Consider the following 21207-nt stretch of genomic DNA (forward strand, 5'->3'; position numbering starts at 1 on the left):
GTCTGGAGGTTGGGGAAAGAGTGGGAAAAACGTAAGAGTGGGAAAAGAATCCCGACCGGTGTGCGGAATGCTGTGTGCTAGGCGCTTAGAGAGCATCCTCACCATTCTATAGAATCCAGCTCAAGAGCTTCCGAAAGTGGGAAAAGGTGTCTCTCTAGAGAATACCGAAACTTTAGGCAGAGTTTGTGCCAGCTTTGGAGGAGCCTGGGGATGGGGCGGGGTGTTCTATGAGTTCTCAGAATCGTTGCCACAGGGCTAACCAAAACATTTGAGGGACTAACTTTTCTCCAAGGCCGGCGACCCTGAGACCCAGGAGGAATTTGGGCGTTTACCCTAAAAGCTGGCTGGCACCTGCCTGAGAGGTGGACGGAAGGTCGTGGCCGGAGCTAGCAGGCGTGCAGAGTAACAGAGGAGAGGAGAGGAGATCCCAGTACATAGAGAGAATGGTGGGGTTTTTCAAAGTACCAGAATTCCAAGCCCAGGGCGGGAGGAAGGATCTGGCTTTGGATAGAAACTGAGGGGAGTGGAGAAGCATGGACAACTGCGGCAGGTGGGAAGTCCTGCCAGGGCGATCCATGGTGGGTGGGCACTGCCTGGCGACAGAGCTGAGGGTGTGCGTAAAGGATGGAGAAGCCCCGGTGTTTTGGTGAACGAGGATCAAGGCAACTTAGGGCCACATAGGGAGGACAAGAGCTAAAATCAAAGCAGACAGCGGGCACAGGTGGAGAGGGGAAGCCCCCCAAAACACTTTCTGTCTCTACAAAAGTTTCAGTTCTGTGTCCCAGCTGAAGTCAAAAGAACCAGACGGGAGAAATGGGCATTGCTGCTAAGCAGAGACAGGGCGGGCTGCGCCAAGGTGGGAAGCACGTGGAAGGGGGGTGGGGGGGTGGGGGAGAGGCTAGAATGGGGAGGGAACCCTGGTCCGAGGGGCGGACACGGGGTGGCGTCTGGCGCTCCATAAAGGGGCCCGCACTCTCCACCAGGCGGGCAGCAGCTACCAGCTGTGAACACAGGCGAGATGCCGATTGTGTGCCATCAGGTCCCGGTGCTGGCAGGTAGCGCCACATTGGCCACCATGGGGACCCTGATCCTGTGCTGTGGGAAACCCGCCAGTTACGGGAAACACAGCAAGAGTGTGTCGCCGGGAGTTCCCCTCCTGCCCGCACGCCTAGCCTGGTTCCTGCAGGAGCTGCCTTCCTTTGTGGTGTCAGTAGGGATGCTCGCTTGGCAGCCGCGCTCCCTCTTTGGACCTCCGGGGAATGTGCTGCTGGGTCTCTTCTCCGCGCATTACTTCCACAGGTTAGCGTTTTTCTCCACAGAGCATACCTCCCTGCTCGGCTCCAGCGCGTGGACTAACGTCGAGGGGTAGCGCGGAGTGGGGAGGAGCGCTGAGTAAGGCAGGTTTGGAGCTCCAGGCGGGGACTTCAGGCTGGAATCCCCAGGGTTGGGAAGCACCAGCGGCACAGGAGATGCCTTCGAAGTCTCCTGGGCGCCCCTCGGATGCTCTAGTAGCTGCGAGGATGGGTGGATGAAGCTGGGGAACTCAGTTTGGGCAGATGCCATTGGCCAGGGTCCTTCCCTTTCCAACTGTGCGCCTTGCTCTGTCTCGTAGACCTCACCTTTCTCTGATAATGCCACGTCCGGTTGGTTCAGGGACTCGGGGAGGTGATAAGCTCTGGAACTCTCAGGAGTTCTTCAGATCAGTTTGGTCTTTGTGTGACTGAGGAAGGAAGTGGGCAGAGTCCACCTCCCATCTATAGACGAGAAGAGGATAGATGGGGATTCTGTTTAGACAGGACCCCTAAGAAGCTGAGCTCACTGACGATTGATTTACTTTCCCAAGTCCTTCAGGACTTAAAAGTGAGCCAGGCAAAGCTGACCGAGAGCTCAAGCGTTCTAGATGAAAAACAAAAAACAAAAAACAAAAAAACTGAGTTCAGAAATGTGCCTTTTTGGTGTGGGAGGGAAAGACAGGAAAGCGATTAAAGAGATACCGAGAGTCCAAGGACTGTGCAATCTCCAGAAAGAGACCCCAGGGCAAGTAGGCGGACCGCTGAAGCACCTCTGTGACCTGTTAGCATCTGTCCTCTTGTTTGGGTTCACTGAAAAAGTGGGAGATGTCTTTGATATGCCCACTGGACAGTCAAAGAAACCAAGGCTCAGAAAGGTTATGTAATTGAAGGTGACACCCCTGATATCTGTCAGGATTACCAGCTAATTCCCAAGGAATACCTTCCGTTCCAGGCCCCCAGTCCTAGATAGATTCTTCACACAGGTAACTAACAGGGGAGGGATCGTGAGCAGCGAAGAGCTGCCAAAGGCTCACTGTGCCTTCTGGAGCAGAGAATTCCTCCCTCCGGTCGGAAGATCAGATCAATTTAGATAAGAAATTAGATTTAAAAGGAAAAGAAAAAAGTCTATGGGGACCTAAGGCAGAATTTTCTCTCCATTAACACATCATTTCTAGGAAAGGAGGAGCCAAAAGTACAAATTTCAACCTGCCTCTCTTAGCCCCCATCCTGAGGATCTTTATTGGTCAATATTTAGTAATTATGCAGTGTTAATATGGAATTCTCATTCGTTTAAAAAGGTAAGTATTGACAAGTAATAATACATTTATGTATTAGTTATCCAATAAATATTTACAAAAAGCCTCTTGTGTACAGAGACCCAGGGTAGTTATCATTTTATTTGATACAGATGTACAGAGAGAAGGATCCAGGTTGCAGGAGATAAAAAGGCAAGCATTTGATTTTGCTTGTTTGGAAATAGATATTGAACAAGAAAATGCGGTTTTATGGACATCTATTCTTTTTTTTAAGATTTATTTTATTTATATGAGTACACTGTAGCTGTCTTCAGACACACACCAGAAGACTGCACCAGATCTCATTACAGATGGTTGTGAGCCATCATGTAGTTGCTGGGAATTGCTCTGGAAGAGTAGTCAGCGCTCTTAACCACCGAGCCATCTCTCCAACCCCTGGACATCTATTCTTATCTCCAAATATACTACTGTCAGCTTTACAGACACTTTTGTTTTTAGCCAGGGTTTCACTATGTAGCCCTTATTAGCCTGGGCTTGATAAATAAGAACCTCCTGTCTCTGCCTCTATAGTGCTGGTATTAAAGGCATATGCCATCACAGCCTGGCTATAAAGTCTTTATAATGAGGCCATTTCATATAGAAAAATGATGCACGCTTTCTGAAAACCCTATGAACATAATTTTTAGATAAAAAAGGCTTTTTGTGCAACAAAAATATGACCAGTGCCCTTTAAAATAAACGAGGAAATAATTGTCCGTAAAACAAATATGTACACGTTGTCCCTCATCTTCAGAGGAACTTCTAAATGTCTTAGTGAAGACTTTGGGGCATGATTCTGTCTGAGACAGCTGTGGTTCCTGACTTACTTGTCTCTAACTCACCAGGACGGGATACTTGTGGACTTTTCCACCCATGTTTCTGCTCTTCTTCTGAGGCCCCTGAGAACTTCCTAGATATTAGACTCTGCAGCTAACAGTCCATGTGATGTAGGTATTGGTCCTTATACCAACCGGTTAGGTGGGGACTGCAGTCACCTCCATTCTGCAGATGGGACACTGGAACAAAAGGCAGGCTATGTTCAGTAAGCTGCCCCAGCCACACGGTAGTTTTGGAGACCCAGAGCTGACACTTGGGCTCTCACTACAGTGGCAGACTTTTTCTTGATTTTTAAAAGCCATAGGCTTCACACCATTCTTGGTTTAGTCACACAAGGCGGTGGATGCTTGCCCAAGCCAAGACTGGACATTCGAAGAGTAGAAGTACACTTTTAATATGTAAGTGCATTATTCATGTAAAAAAAAAACCATGTCCGTCATTCTTTATAGTTGTTAACATTATTTCACATAAGCTTCCTCTGTTGAAATATATAGTCCTGCCTGATTAACAGTTTGGTACTTTCAAAATGAATGGTGTGTGTGTTTCTTGCAAGGCATACTCCAGACTAGCTGGGCCAAGAACGTGTAGGAAATTCTGTCCCTACCTCATCTTAAGTTAGGGTTCTGAATTACAGATATTACTGCATTGGCTTTTTATGTGGGTTCATAAGACGCAAACTCAGGGTAATCAGATTTATGTCCTACTGACCCATCTTCAGAGACTTGCTAACATTTTACAATATATATCTCTCTACATTGTTACACATTCTTAGAGCATATTTTCCTAGTGTCTGTTTTGCATTTAACCTCAGCTAAAAGCCATGATTAACCTACCTACTCCCTGACAGCTGAACGACTAACTTGACTCCATTTGGAGATAGGTTAGATGAAAAAGCTGCACATTTTCCACCTAAATTCATTTCAGTAGCTAACTTAGTCAGTGAGCTCCGGCTTGGAATTTGTGAAGTTCTGAATTCAAATTGAAGCACCGAAGGAAAAATAAAAAATAATGACAATTAAAAAAAAAAGAATTCCAGAAGTTAGAACTCTGTGAAGAGTCTTTGGGCTCCTGGTACAAATATTCCTGGAGGATTCAGGATTCATCGGCTTGGGAACAAGAATGAAGTTCTTAGGAGGATGAAAGGTTTAGGTTTGGTTCAAGTTCTTTTGCAAAGTGTCCCTTGGGGACTGTTCAGTACCATAAGCTATTCTACGGCGTGGGTGTTAAAGCCCAGTCCACTTCCCTTAGTAGAAGGGTATCGCATTAGAATAAATCCCACGAGGACAGGCTCTTACTTTCCTTCTGTATCATTTCTTTGCACGCTGTGCTCCTGGGGCAAAGTGTTGGCACATAGCAGACACTGAATGGATGAATGAGCTCCTCTGACCGGCAGCAACACATGGCATTGTGGGAGTGCTGGCAATCACTGAGGAATCGTTATCGCTGAAGTTGCATAACCAGGTCACTTTATTTCAGTCTATTGTGGTGAGTGTTTAGCCACGTGGAAATGACTGCTGCCTAAGCATGCTGTCTGACCCCACTGGCAGAGCTGTCTCACCTCCTGCTGACCTCCATGCCAGCCTTGGAATGGCTCTTTGTCCAATTTCTTGTATTAGTATTCTCTTTCTCAAGAACACTTGGTCTCCTACACTGTAGCCTGTGCTATACTTAAGTACCTGTCATAGCTGGTACCCTTTTGAAGATTTGCAGGTAACCTCAATAGGAATAAAGTGACTGAAAAAGAGAAAAGAATTCCCCCCCCCCCACCCAAAAGGTTAGAAGGAGCCGGGTAAGATGGTGTCTGCCTTGAATCTTAGCATTTGGGAGGCAGAAGCAGGAAGCTCTCTTGGTGTTTAAGATCACTCTGGTTGAGGCCAGCCAGGGCTGCAGTGTTCTCAAAACAAAACAAAACAACAATAACCAAGGTTAGAACCTGTTGGGTTGTGACATGCACACATTAGAGTCTTTGGAATTCCAAGAGATTTGAGACTGTTTCCCCAGTCAGCTAAGTAATAAAATCTTTAATAAAGTCCTTGTTGCTTTTTCCACTGATTCCCCGGCAGTACAAATGTCTCTTTGATGAGAGACTCAGGCTAGGCATTATTTCTTCCAAGAAGTTGCACCTGAGCCACTATTTGCCTGTGAACCTATTCTGACTCTTCCCAAAGGCCCTTTGCACATGGATGAAAATCCATCCTAAGGGGCTGGTGAGATGGCTCAGTGGGTAAGAGCACCCGACTGCTCTTCCAAAGGTCCGGAGTTCAAATCCCAGCAACCACATGGTGGCTCACAATCATCCATAACGAGATCTGACGCCCTCTTCTGGCGTGTCTTAAGACAGCTACAGTGTACTCACATATAATAAATAAATAAATCTTTAAAAAAAAAAGTTAAAAAAATCCATCCTAAGAAGACTTAGTCCTCATCTCTCCAACTCTCATAACCGCCGCCTCTGCTTCCTAACATCTACGTTTTACAGCAGCCATGCACCAGGGGTTGAGCTGCCGAGCAGCAAAGTGAGGTTTTGACCCCAGTCTTCCTGGCTATGTCAGTGGGTCACTTGTCATCTGTGAGGTGTAGAGGGTCTCGGTGTTCAGAAGCAAGCAGCCTAAGGAGACTTTTCACCGGCTGAGAATCAGTGAAGATGAATGTCTATTGATGATGATAGACAAATCCCCGTTCTTCCAGATTAAAGAGATGTAAGTGAGATAAGCATGTTCATGGTTAGGTGCTGAGAAGATTTGTAACATGTAATATTTCCTAGTTAACATTCATTGAAGGAATATTTAGAATGAGAATCGGCAGACTTTATTTATGTTTTAATTCCTAATTTTTAGACAAAATCTTAAGGTGGCTCACACTCCTGCCTCAGCCTCTTGAGTGCTGTGAGTATTGCTGGCCCATCTCTGACCACAGCCAACTTGAAAGTCAGATTGTAATCAGTTTAGGTGTTGCAGCTGTTTGGTCCTTCTGTTACAATAGATGGCCCCCTGTTTGCAGTGTATCAAAAAGCAGCTGAGGTGGATATTCTGTGAGCAAATGAGTGTATGTGCTTGTATCCCAGTAAAACTTTGCAAAACCAGGTGGTGGTTCAGATTTGGCCTTTGGGCACGATTTAGCAACCCTTAAGTAAACAATGGGAGGTATAGGTTTCCATTCAGTGCCGTGGTAATTCTGTAGTAAAATTTGGTTGAATTCTATAGCAAAATGTTGGGTGAGTTTAAGAAAGTGCTTGCTACGTTTATTTAGAGACTTGGTAGTAAATGCCATTTTCTGAGAGTTATTGGCTCCGGGTCCTTTATGTGAATGCCCTCAGGAGAGACCAGAGTTCCTGGAATTTTCCTTTTAAAAGGGATGATATCATAAGCACATCCGAAGAAATATACAGCTATGTTTACCAAAATGTAAACAAGCCATGGAGTTCTTGATTCACTGGTACGCATGGCAGACCAACTCCTTGCTTGTGTTAAATCTAACTTAGGTCACTGAAAAAGAACAAGCAAAGATGGGCAACAGGGACCCAGATGCATCGAGGTGATGGGTACCAAGTTACATACATGACAAGGAAGGGAAGAACAGGGCTTGAACTCCTGTCATTTACCAGATCCTTGACTGTCCCTACACATGCTATGTCTTATGATAGTCAAAAAGAACTACAGTGCTGGGTGCTTACCTCCTGGAGAAAACCAGGTAAGGGCTCTGAGTGCATGCTTGCCACTACTTCTGGATGGAAACTTGGGTGGTAGCAATATCAATATGAAAGGGTCTGAGTTGGGGGACCTATGTTTGAATAGATTGTGGGTGTTTGAAGGGGGTCCCAAGCAGCTCCACTGTTGCCTACCGGACAGCAGTGGGAACTGAGCAATAAGAGATAGTTCATCACACTTCTTACTGACAAAGCAGGTTTAGGGGAAAGTGAGAAAATCGGAATCAGGTGAGTCTTCTAACTGTATCTTCAGAATGCTATAACAACCATGGCTGGACAACTGGGGGGTCTCCTCCAAGTCATATTTGCTCTGAGAAGATGGAAGGGCTCAAACTGTGCTTTGAGAGATCCTACCCTTACACTGAATAATTCAAAAGGAATAATAGGCCAAGGACAGTTGGAGAGGGAGGCATACATTTGTTTTGTTCTGTTGTTATTACACAGGATACATACATTTTCTATCTTAGGAGTTTGGTCAGGATGTGGCATCTTGCATCTGTATTAATGGGGTAGGGACGGGGTGGGGTAGGAGGGTGGAGCTTCAAGTCAAGACTCAAGGTTTTTCAAATGTTTCTGTTCTCAACCGAGGAGTCTCTAATGATACTCAGACCAACACAGGAGCTCTAAAATTTAAAAACCTCTGAATTAGGGCCAACAGTGCAATTTGCCTTCCATTTGGTTATGGAAGTGAGGTTGGGAGGAGGGGGGTGGAGAAGCCACTATTTATTGGGCTCTGGGTGTTCTGGGCATTATGTTAATGATTTACACAGGTCATCTCATTATTCTTTCTTATGCTACTCCTCAGTGAGTACATGGGGAGCAGTGGGGGAGCAGAGGGGCCCTGGACAGGCAAGTGCACAAACTGCTCTCTAAAGGATGCTCTGTCCAGATCTGTGGGTGGAAAGGTGATATTCTGTCAGGAAAGGGGCCCCATCTGGAGACCCTGGCTTAGGACCACCCTGCACTCTCTACACCCAGTCTTGGACAATCTTTCTACTTTTTAAATTCTAATTTAATTGTCTGTACCTATGACCTACTAGTTGGTTCAAGCCTCATGTCAGGCACGAGGCCATGTTCAAAACTCTTCCATTTTAAAAATTGTTCCATTACATATGATCCACATTGTCCAGGCTGGCCCTTTGTTACAAAACAGGGTACCTGGTTTTTTGAACTTCCTTGAAGAACCTCTAGATCCCTGTTTCCCACCACATTTTTAACAACAGGTAATTGTGTTTCTGTGCCTCCAAATTTGCCTATTCTGTGTGCCCATCTCTCAGGGAAGGCCCTCTGCCTGCCTAAAGTTACATATTTCATCAACAAATCTAAATAGTAGTCTATTCAATTGTTTTCTTGCTAAACTTTAAGGTTATTTATATATTCTGAACACAAATATCGTGCCAGGTAGGCACTAAGCAAGTATTTTTCTCCCAGTTTGTGGTTTTCTTTTCTAATTCTCGAGCTATCTTCTGAAAACATTAACATTTAACTTAGCCGCTCTAGTTTCCCCATTTGTCCATGAGCCTCAGCTGTTGTTTCTAAGAAGTCTTTGCCTAAGCTTCGGTAGCAAGGGTCCTCTCTTGTACTTCTTCCTAGATGATGTATAGTTTTGGGTTTTGCATTTAGGCCTATGATTCATTTTTGAGTGACTGATCTCTAGTGTTAGAAGTATGAATCAAAATTCCTTCTGAGTATGGACAGCCAGATGCTGTAGTGCTGCTTGCCGAAAACATGGTTCTCCTCTAATAATTGACTTCACACCTTACCTTTTTAAAATGGGAAAATTACATAGATACATATCTTACCCAAGAAAATAGCAGAAAGCCAAATAAGAACACAAAGAGATTCTCATCATGAAATAGCTAGAAAAATGAAAATTGAACCATGATATCATTAGGAAGCTACTAAGCGAGCTAAAAGAGCATGTAGCCATACTACTCACACACACATTGCTGGTTGAAATGTGAAATGATAAATATGTTTGAAAATAGTTTGACAGTGGTTGAAAAAAATTAAATGTTGAAAAAGTTTCAGAAAGTCAGTGCTTACATGCTTTTGGGTTCATGATATTTCATTTCTAGATATCCTCTGCCCTCAGTAAAAGCACGTACTCATAGGAAGACTTATGTGGAAATATTTGCAGTGTCTCCTTTGGGGGAATCTCTGAACTGGAAATAATTCAAATGTTGGTCAATCGGTGAAAGTAATAAACTGTGGTATAAATATATAATGAAGCATTACTCAAGAAATAAAAAGAATGGAATATTGGCACATGTTAGAGTGTGGAAAGGGGGTGAAATAATTCTAGGTAAAGGGAATCAAGCCCAAAAGAATGCATGCTTTATTATTTTATTTTTATAACGTCCAAATAGCACATGGTGATATAAGAGACACCCAGTGGTTTCCTGAAGATACAGAGGAACAAAAGATCTCTTGGCAGTGATGGATGTATTTGCTCTGATATGGTATCATAGATATGTGCACACCTGAAACATCAGATTGTGCAGTTTAAGTGCATGCATTCATATTAAATATACACACATGTCACTAAATGTTATTCAAGTTTTCTAGGAAAACAATCTGCTAATGTTTAACAGGATCTGAAAAGCAATTCATTTTGGGGGAAGGGGAGAGAGAGAGAGAGAGAGAGAGAGAGAGAGAGAGAGAGAGAGAGAGAGAGCGAGCACTTGAAAACTGATCTGAAGGGAAATGTTAAGAGGAGACACCCCAAAAGAAAAAAAAAGTTACATAGATACAAGACTTAAAAAAAAATCTAAAAAAAAAAAATCTGATCACTTAACTGTTCTACAATCAGAGCCAATTATAATTGGGCTGTTATCATCATCATCATCGTCGTTGTCGTCATCGTCGTCAATTTGATACAAGCTAGAATTTCCTGGGAAGAAGAAGAAGCCTCAACTGAGGAATTATCTCCATCTCATGGGTCTGTTGGTCAGCTGATAGAAGAGGGCCTGGCCCACTGTGGGCAATGCCTGGGTGGGATGGGCCTGGAGTGTAAAAGATAAGCAGCTGAGAAAGCCAGAATAAGCAAGCCAGCAAGCACATCCTTTTATGGTTTTTAGCCAAGTGGATCTGTTCCTTCCTAACTATAGTTTTCATCCATAGAAGTCTGAACTTACAAAAAAAGAGAAAACTTTCATGTCTTGGCTTAATTTTAAAAACATATGGAATGTAGTTACAATAGTCACTTTAATATCATTGTCTCCTATACTCTAATATCAATGTGGTGGTTTTGTTTTTGTTTTTATTTTTGTTTTTATTTTTAGTTTTCTTTTTTCTTCTTTCCCTTTTCTGTATGCATATGTGTGTGGAGGTCAGAAGACAACCTGTGGGAGTTGTTTCTTTCCTCTCCCATATGGATCCCAGGATGGGACTCAGGCCATCTGACTTGATGGTGAATGTCTTAATTCCCTGAAACAATTACCGACTCTTCCATATAATTTATTTATCACTTTTGATTGATTATTATTCCAGTTATGGACAATGTTTACTCACATTTTTTGCATGTGTTAGACCACATTTCGCATGTGTCAGAAATTGTAGCTTTTTAAAGTCAGATGGGATGGTTAATCACCATCATCCTATACTGAGGCAGGAAGATTATGAGTTTAAGCCTTAGCTACAGATGAAGATCCAGATCAGGGTGGAGTACATAACAAACCCAGCTTCTAAAAAAACAAAAACAAAAACAAAACAAAAAAACCCAGTAAGACAACAAAAGAAGAAATTATAGAGTTGAAGGCTAGGAATCTTTACATTTCTATAAATATTCTTTATCTTCATCCTAGATGTAGCTGAGCTATTTGGAAACAATTCAATCCTTTCAGACATTACATGGATTATGTGGTTCCAGAGAGAGCTGGGTCTAGCTAGGGCTAATTAATCTTCTTTAAAATAAGATCTTTTTGAGCATTCTAGCAGTGTCTCAGGGGTTATGAGTTTTGGTGAAAATGCACCCTATTCCTGGTCAAGTAGAAGTACTGGGTACTGTTCTTAAATTTGGGGGATGATTCTTTTCTTACACAAATTCACTAATTAACTGGCTACCTGAAGAAGACCCTCTTCAGTACTTTGTGTTTTTTTTTTTTTTCTCTTCAGTAATGTACTCTGTAATGAGAGTTATACACATCTTGATCTCATGACTCAAGAATCTTGGAGCATGGGCTGGAGAAATGGCTCAGTGGTTAAGAACACTGACTAATCTTCCGAAGGTCCTGAGTTCAAATCCCAGTAACTACATGGTGGCTCACAACCACCTGTAATGAGATCTGACGCCCTCTTCTGGTGTGTCTGAGAACAGCTACAGTGTACTTACATATAACAATAAATAAATCTTAAAAAAAAAAAAAAGAATCTTGTAACGTTAACTTAGAATCCCCTTCTTATTACTTCAGCCTAGACATTCTCTCAAAATAGCAATCTGGGTTAGTTTTAAAGTTCACACATTTTTTTTTTCTTGTTTCTCAGAGATCCCTGTATGTGATGGTTAGTGTTCATTGTCAGCTAAGAAAAATGTAGAATCACCTGTGAGATGGGCCTATGATATGTCAGTGGGGGGCGATCTTGATTATCTTAACTGAGATGAGAAGACCTGCCCCCTGTTGGTGGTGCTATTCCCTAGGCAGTGCACTCTGGACTGTATATGTCCATGGAGAAAATGACCTGAGCACTAGTGTGTGTATATTTATTGCTATCTGTCTCTATGGCTTCCCTGCTCTGGTGCACTATGACCTAGAACCAAGAACTCAATAACTCTGTCCTCCATTAAGGTGCTTTTGAGAGACTACTTTATTGCAGTAGTGGGAAAATAATCGAAGATACTGTCTTTCACTGTCTAATACTTTTTGTTTCATATAGTTTGTCTTGCTTATTTACAGTCTGGAAAATAAATCCAGTCCCCATTACTCCAAATTTACTGGAAGTATCTCCAGTAGAGTTTATAATTAATTCATCTTTGCTAATTTGTCCATCTCCACTACTGGTGGGTTTAAGTGGTTTCTGCTTATACTCACTCAATGTTACTCACTCATGTCACCATTGCTTGTATTTCTGAGCTGAGTATTCGTTTTCCCATGGTATCTATTATTTCCCCTTGTTTTCCTTCCCTTTATTTCTTTAAAAATCGTTTAGTGTGTGTGTGTGTGTATGTGTGTGTGTGTGTGTGTGTGTGCATGCCAAGTGTGTGCAGGTGCTCCCAGAAGCCACAAGGTGGCAGCAGATCTCCTGGTGCTGAGTTGTAGGTAGTCATAGGCCACCTGCTGTGGATGCAGGAAAGAACCCATATTGAGTCCTCTGGAAGAGCAGCAAGTGCTCTGAGAATTCTCTCCCGTGCCTTACCAGAATCCATCCTCGTGAGTCTTGTTTCTTCTGTTTAATGTGATCACCTCCAATGCATCCATTTTTCCTTCATGTCAGAAAGAAACGCCATCATGTATATGATGTACCACATTTTAAAAATTCTTTAATCATTGACAGACAGCAGAACTGGTCCCACAATGACTACTGCAAACAATGCTATGATATCCTGGGGTTATAGTATATGTGGTACTGTTCCTTAGCCTGCATTCCCAAGAGTGATGTAAATGGATCACTTAATAGTTCTATTATTATTATTATTATTATTATTATTATTATTATTATTATTTTAAGGACCTTCCATACTTATCCCCAGAGTGGCTTCAGCTCTTTGCACTCCCATCAGCAGTTAACGAGTCTTCTTCTTTCCCTGTGTGCTTGCTAGCAGTTGTTGTTTGTTTGTTTGATCTACTTATTGTTAATTTTATATGTATGACTGTTTTGCCTATGTGTATGCCTGTATGACGCTTGCACGTATTGTGTCTGCAGAGGCCGGAAGAGGGAATCTGATCCCTGAGAACTAGACTTACAGATGGTTGTGTGTCTCCATGTGGTGACTGTGAATCAAGCCTACATCCTCCGCAAGAGTAACTAACTAGTGTGCTTAACTACTGTCTTAGTTGGAGTTACCATTGCTGTGTCAAATCACCGTGACTGGAGCAACTCAGGGGGGAAAGGCTTTAGTTGACTTACACTTCCATATCACTGTCCATCATCGAAGGAAGTAAGGACAGAAGCTGAACAAGGGCAGGAACCTGGAGGCAGGAGCTGATGCAGAGGCCATGGTTGGATGCTGCTTACTGGCTTGCTCCCATGGCTTGCTTGACTTGCTTCCTTATAGAACTCGTGACCACCAGCCCAGGGATGGCACTACCCACATTGGGCTGGGCCCTTCCCCATCAATCACTACCTAAGAAAATATAGTATAGGCTTGCATACAGCCTGATCCTATGAATGTTTTTTCTTAACTGAGGCTCCCTCCTCTCAGGTGAGTAGCCCATGTCAGGATTTAGTATCAATATCTCGTCACACTGATCTAGCTAAGGATATGGGAGAGTCACCCCATTCCTGCCAGGTGTGGGCAGAAGGCCAGGTTATCTTAGTGTGAAGATTCCTCGTTACGGTTGCAGGGGGTGGGAGTTCTGGGTTCATACTTGCTCTCCACTGACCACTGCCTGCCTGGCACCTGTGTTTCCTTTCTCCTCCCAGGCAGTCTCTCCCAGCAATCCCTGTAGGAGTGAGCAGCCTCCACTCTCCACTCAGCCATCTCTAAATACCATCCAGACCAGGATAAGGACTAGGGTCAGGATGAACAGACTCCCCACAAGATCTCACCTTGCACAGAGAGAATATGGAAAACCTTAAAGTCCTGGCTTCCTTTTAGCTCTCTGACAACTGGACAAGGCTTCAAGTGCTTTTCCCAGCTCAGTGGTGGTGTGGGAGAATTTTCTCTGATTTTTTTTTTTGTTTGATAGGAGTGAGATTACATTTTCTTTTTCTTGGTCTCTGGGTGAGAAAAGGGGGGGCATTGTAGGGGAAGAGGGAGAGGGAAAGATTGAGGAAGGGAGGGAGAAAGGGCAGAGGGAGGGGGAGAAGGGAAGGGGGGAAGGGAGGAAGATATGAGGGAGAGAAAGGTGTGTTTCAGGGAAGGTGATGTGGTCCAGCTTAGGGCATAACTGGGTTTGCCACAGAGGGAGAAGAGACTGCAGTGGAAGCAGTGTGAGTGTCAAGTGCAAAGGATTTTGCAAACTTCTTCAGGAGGATTTTAGTGCTGATTTGAATTCAAGGGTTGTGGAGTGGGTGAGATATGGCTGAGTTTTGGAAGTAAGGTTCTACCATAGAGGTGATGGCATTTGCTAATCAATTTACCTGAGGTGGGGGGAGAGGTAGAGGGAGAGGGAGGGAGAGAGAAGAAAGGAAGGAGGATGATGGGAGGGAAGTAGAGAGGGAGAAAGAGAGGAAGGGAGGGGGAAGGGCGAGGGGGGAGAGGGAAGGAGAGAGGGATAGGGGGAGGGAGAGGGATGGGGGAGGGAGAGGGAGAGGGAGAGGGGGAGGGGGAGGGAGAGGGAGAGGGAGAGGGGGAGGGAGAGGGGGAGGGAGAGGGGGAGGGGGAGGGGAGGGAGAGGAAGAGAGATCCTTAGACTGGAATTGGGATGAGAAAGCCTTAAGGATGCCCAGGTTTGGGGAGAGTGGGGGATCAGGGATCTTGTTTGGGGTGTGTTAAGATGGAAATCTTCATGACATCCATGACATGAAGCATGTAGCATGAAACTACCAGTGAGTGGTCCATGAGTGAATGATGATCCATCAGGGTGGATGCCTGCCTCACTTTGCTCATGCTTCTAGGACAGCGCTTTGTAAGAGGTGTGAATTTAGCCCTCACCGTTCCTGAGGCTGGGGATTCAGTATCAAGGCGGTGGCATCTGGCAAGGACCTTCTTGTAGTGGTTCCACATATTAGAACTTAGAAAGGCAAGAACAAGCAGCCACCCCTGTAAACCCTTCCATAGAGGAGTCTGTCTGTCCACTAGGATAGAGCACTCAAAACCTAAACACATTCCTAAAGCCTAAAGCCTTCTCCAGTGCTATGCATGGAGACCAAGGGTGAACCACAATCAGACCACAGTGACCCTACTTCATATCATTTGAGGAGATGCCATCACACAGATGTCTGAGACATATGGGGCATCAATATTTGGAGGACAAAGGGTTGAGAATAACCCCACAAAGGAAAGGCAGGACAGACGAATGAAGCTGAAGAATCAAGGGAGTGTGGTGCCCAAGGGAGTGTGGTACCCAAGAGAGTGTGGTAAGTTTTCTGGCACTGTTTCCAGGAGGCGGGGATGGGTCTGTCCAGCCTGAAGAGGCCTGACTCTGACCTTGGTCTGGAAATATGACCTTGCCAGGACTTGCATCTGTGGGGACAGAGGCACTAGAGGAGAAAACAGCATAGAGATGGTAAGTGTGGGCTGCTCTGCAGAGGAGGTCTGTTGCAAAATGAACCAGAGATATGGGACAGTGACTGACAGAGGGCACGAGGTCACTATATAGAAGAGCCAAGTGCAACACAGGGAAGTTTTCTATGTATTTGCAGAACTTGAATTTATCTTGATTGACAATCAAGTCTCAAATTTCATATAGTGAAAAGTCTTCAATTGGCTTGATAATCTTAGCAATAGCACTTATATTTGAAGAAGATTTAGTTAAATATGAGTTGGTGACACAAGATGTGTTATTTCTAAAATTTTTCCCCTTTGGGTTTAATCTGGATCTGCAATTTCAGTTAACCCTTTCCAATGAGAGTGCCATCACCCCCTCCACCTCCCGGTGAACATTTACTTAGTGGTGACAGAAAGCCTCACATTTACAGAATACTTAGACTCTATCCGAATGAGCATAAAATATTTAAAATTGACATCAGCAGCACAGGAAGAAATTAAAGAGACATGGTTCCAGACCATGGACAAAGCCACAAAAGGTAGGTAGGGCATAGCATGCTATCTTCGTTTCTTCTCCTGTTGCTGTAGTAAAACTACTCAGGGTGGAGAGATGGCTCAGTGACTAAGAGCAATGGCTGTCCTTCAGGGGACCTGGGTTCAATTCCCAGCACCCACATGTCAGCTCACAACCATGTAAAACTCCACTTATAGGGGATCTAATGCCCTCTTCTGGCTTCTGTGGGCCATGCATGCAGGTAGTGCACATACATACATACATACATACATACATACATACATACACATACTGTGATGGTTTGTATATGACTGGCTCAGGAAGTGGTACTATTAGGAGGTGTGGCCTTATTGGAGTAGGCCAATAGGAGTGTTACTGTGGGCATGTGCTTAAAACCCTCATCCTAGCTGCCTGAAAGTCTTCTAGCAGCCTTCAGATGTAGATGTAGAACTCTCAGCAACTCCTGCACCATGCTTGCCTGGATGTTGCTATGCTCCCGTCTTGCTGATAATGGACTGAACCTCTGAACCTGTACCCCAGCCCCAATTAAATGTTGTCCTTATAGGCGTTGTCTTAGTCATAGTGTCTGTTCACAGCGGTAAAACCCTAAGCCATATACCCATACACACAAAATAATAATAAAAGTTTCAGATAAAATAATCTGACAAAGTAATTTAAGGGAGAAGGGCTTGATTTATTCTGCTCATCGTTCCAGGGTACAGTCAGTCACAGTGAAGTCGTCAAGGCAGTGGGAACTTGAAGTAGCTGGTCACTTCACACCCACAGTCAGGAAGCAGAGAAGAATAAATGCATCCATGCTAATGCCCAGTTTGGGTTCCCAGCTCAGGGAATGACAATTAAGATGGATCTTCCCACATCAATTTATGTAGTCAAGATAGTTTCTCACAGGCATGGTAAAGGCTCATTTTCTAGGGAATTCTAGATTCTTGTCAGGTTGATAAACAGCACCAACCATACAGAGCTGAAGGAGAAATTGTGTCCAAGTCCCTGGTTTTGATTTGCAGTCTTGTGAACCAACTAACTCTCTTACCCCTCTCTTCATCATTTTTTAATCTTTTTTTTTTCAACATGGAGACATAAACTGTTTTGAATTGCTTCCAGCTTTCCAAAGCAAAGCCATTTATGTCCTAAGAGCCATGTTTGTTCCCTAGGACTTCTGGCTCCTCACTGTTCTCCATGTTTACGGATTTCTTTCCCTTTTCCCTTCTGGTTGCATGGGGATGAAGGGACGAGGGTGGGAATAATATTCTCTATTCCGAAGACCCACAGAGTCTCAGTAAAATCCACAGAGCCATCCACATTCTCTTGTGTTTGCTCATCTACACACCTAAGACTCCTGGAAGAGTCTGGGTCCTGAATGGCTACACATCAGCCCGTCATGGCTGTACACCAGCTGTGCTGTGCATGAACAACTAAGGGGCGTCCAGCATCTCAGACCTCTGCCACTTTGTGGCTGCAGATAGCCTGCTCTGACACATCCCTTTGGTTAAGAAACAAGGATGATTGATGTAGGAGGCCGTAAGCTTGGATTGGGTTCATGGTTTACTTTGGAAGCCCCATAAGCTGAGTATTTGGTCTCATTTAGGGAACAAAGGTACACTGTCAAGAGGCAGTGATATCTGGAAATATCAATATGGATGGAGTGCCAGAAAAACAGCACTCTCTGAGGTCTAGGAGTAACAATTCACCAGCAGCAACAGGCAACCAGGCCTTCGTCCATCAATACCACTCCCCTCAGGAAGCCAGGGCATCATGAAGAAGTAGCTACTCACACATCAGAGGCAGGGAGGATGCAAGGGATGGCAAGGATCCTTTATTGTGTTGGAAAGTAAGGGAACAATTGAAGAGAAAGGGAGACAGGAGGTTGCCCAACTGCTCCACTAGACCTACTTGTGATAAACAGGGTGTGGAAAAGAATAATGGCTCTAGATGCTAGTGAATATTGGATAAACAAAGTTCTATAACTTCATATTAATTCATATATACATATATATACACACACATATATGTATGTGTATACACACACATATATATGTATACACACATATATGTATATATATATATATATATATATATATATATATATATATATACCTTTGTCACTAGAAGTTACTATTCCTTACTCTGATAAAATGTAACTAGAAGGACAACTAAGCATTTCTCCTACATCCTGTGCTTTGACTTGCCTTCTTGTGTGAGGTCTGTACCATAAAAGAAGGGGAAACAGGCAGTGCCCTCACTCACAATCCTGCCCGGAGGGATTCTTTTACTCTTTTGCACTTAGCAGCTCTTTTTAAAAAGTCATGGAAAGATGACTCAGCCTGTGGGTGATTTTGGAGTCCCTTGAACAATAATAGCCTTTCTGATGGTAGCAGTTACTTGTTGCTGTTTTATTGAGAAGAAGAGCTTTTGGTCATCAGTTGAAGACCCTTGCCATCCCTTGCATTCTCTCTGCCTCTGATGTGTGAGTAGCTACTTCTTCATGATGCCCTGGCTTCCTGAGGGGAGCGGTGTTGATGGACGAAGGCCTGGTTGCCTGTTGCTGCTGGTGAATTGTTACTCCTAGACCTCAGAGTGTGCTGTTTTTCTGGTGCTCCATCCATATTTTCAGACACCACTTTCCCCAGGAATACACCTGAGTGTTATAAAACTCCTGAGACCATCTCATTCCCTAGCTTTTCCTTGTAAACTTTCATATAGTTTATCTTTACCCCTGTGGTAAGGATCCCAGGGTCCCAAGCTGTGGAAACACTCAAAGCACTGTTCTCTAAATCATTCAGCATTGTGTGACCCATTGAGCAGAGCAGAGCTTTGCAGGTAGAGTAAAGGATTCTATTAGAGAGCGTGAAAGAGCCATGCCCCTCCTTACTCTCCACAACACTGGAACGTGAGCTATCAGCTTTAAGGCTGCAGAGAGCGTGAGTGTGGTAAATGGGTCTATCTAGGGTGAACTGATGTCACAGGGTTGGTTGCGTTTGATGTCACCCAGCCTTTCCTTTATCAGATTGCTGCAGGTTGCTGCAAACTTTTAGTTCATATTCAAATTTCTGAAAAAAGGCATAATCCTGACATGTTTGTGGAGCCAATTTTTATTCCCTCGATTTGTATGGGGGTGATAATTCTTTTAGTTGTCCCTCTGTCATCAGCTGCTAAATGGGGATGCTGTCTACCTTCTGTAAATAAAACAAGACACCAAATGGGTAGCTTCTATGCATTTTAACATTGTAAGACAAACAAACAAGTAAAAAAAACCAAAATGACAACAACCAAACCAAACCACCACCAGTAGAACAAAACAGAACACAAGCAAAAAAATCGTTCTTGATAGACACCTAGCTTATTTCAAGTCTTCTGGCAGTGAGATATTGAATATCTATCTATCTATCTATCTATCTATCTATCTATCTATCTATCTATCTATCTATCTATCTATCTATCTATTTATTTTTTTGAGACAGGATTTCTTTGTGTAACAGCCCTGGCTGTCCTTGAACTCACAGAGACCCACCTGACTTTGCCTCCCAAGTACTGGGATTAAAGGGGTACACTACTCACATCTAGCTGAGATATTGAAATCTTACGAGAATATAACCAAAAGTAGTGTGCTTGGAACATTTAAGAAATATATTTGTAGCCTTTTACAAAACTGCCATGCTGAACTAAATCACTAGCTATGGATTACACATGGAGGGACCTATGGCTCCAGCTGTATATGTAGCAGAGGATGGCCTTATCTGGCATCAATGGGAGAAGAGGCCCTTGGTCCCAGGAAGGCTCAGATGCCCCAGTGTAGGGCAATGCCAGGGCAGGGAGGCAAGAGTGGGTGGGTGGGTGGTGGAACACCCTCATAAAAACAGGGGGAGGGAGGATGGGTTAGGGGGTTTCTGGAGGAAAAAACGGGAAAGGGGATAACATTTGAAATGTAAATAAATAAAATGTCCAATAAAAATTTAAAAAAGAAATTTTCTGATTGTATGAAAAAAATTATGTAGAAACAGACAGTTACCTCCATTTAATGCACATCTTTGTGTACGCTGTGCTGGGCATACAAGGGCATGCCACCACGGCAGGCAAAAAAACAAAACAAAACCAAACAAAAAACAGAAAAGAAAAAGAAAAAGAAACAACAAAGACAAATTCCGATAGACTGTGAAATCAAACTCAGGTCCTCAAGGTTGCAAGCCAAACACGTTATTGACTGGGCCAAAATTAATGGGAGAGTGTTTGCAACTCGTAGTATCATTATCTCGTTGGACTATTTTGTGGTTTGCCCTCTCTCTCCCTGCTTGCTCCCGGCTCCCTCCCCTTCCCTTCTTTCTTTCCTCAGTAATGACTCTTAATCACTTTCTTCTTCCTAGGACATTTATTTACTCATTGCTCACCAGAGGAAGGCCTTTATCAGCGGTGATCTTTCTGAAAGCCACTGCCTTCTGCATAGGGAACGGACTCCTGCAAGCCTACTACCTGGTTTATTGCGCGGAATACCCCGAGGAGTGGTACACAGACATGCGGTTTAGCGTCGGTGAGTGACTGACTGTCTCCTATCCCTTCCCAGGTAACACCAGTCCCACCGGGTCAGTCACAGTTGTCTCTTCTCCGCCTCTTCACAATCTCTCTTCCCACTCATAACCCGACTCTGGTCTTTCCCTGTAAGGCAGCCCGGGAGATTGTTCAAACACTGCCATTTCCCGTCTCAAAAGGGTCCAATAGATTTCTACCATGCCCAAGAAGCAGGCTTCGCTGCTTATACAAACCAAATGTTCCCAGTCTTTTCAACTTAGCAGTTTTTCTTGCTCCCTTTATCCCTGCTTTCTGTGGTATCTCCAGAAACCTTGCTCCGGGGATTCCGTCACGCCTGTTCTGTCCAGGATGCTATGTATTCCTAGGATGTTCTGCCACTCTGAGCTTTGAGGCTTGCCCCTTTCCTTTGCTTCGTTCATCTCTCTACCAATTTACCCCTCCTCAAAGAGACCGTTCCAAAACACCTTATCTGAGATAATTGAAGAACTTGATAGTTAAAAATGTCCTCTATTTTCCGTGAAAGAGGATGTGGAAAGAGGGTAAGCACCAGAGGGGATGCAGACACTAAGAAACCAAAGTGCTCTAAATCAGCACGAGCTAAGCTCATATGAACTCTCAGAGATCGAAGCAGCAAGCACAGGGCCAACACGGGTCTGCACCAGGTCCTTTGTGCGTATTTTATGGCTTCCACGGATTCCTGAGTGTGTAAA

At 43.9% G+C, this 21207-nt stretch overlaps 1 protein-coding gene across 1 annotated transcript in view; it reads left to right on the forward strand.

Annotated features, from left to right (window-relative positions):
- Positions 1-1018: 1018 nt before the first annotated feature.
- Srd5a2 (steroid 5 alpha-reductase 2) overlaps positions 1019-21207 on the forward strand; it is a 28667-nt gene continuing 8478 nt past the window's right edge. The window contains exons 1-2 of the mRNA XM_021150037.2: positions 1019-1299; positions 20335-20498. Coding sequence (XP_021005696.1) covers positions 1019-1299; positions 20335-20498 — 445 coding nt within the window. The remainder of the gene's footprint in view (positions 1300-20334; positions 20499-21207) is intronic.

Source organism: Mus caroli, unplaced genomic scaffold (assembly GCF_978045245.1).
Source record: "Mus caroli unplaced genomic scaffold, Mus_caroli_1 scaffold_18, whole genome shotgun sequence".
Classification (NCBI taxonomy): Eukaryota; Metazoa; Chordata; class Mammalia; order Rodentia; family Muridae; genus Mus; species Mus caroli.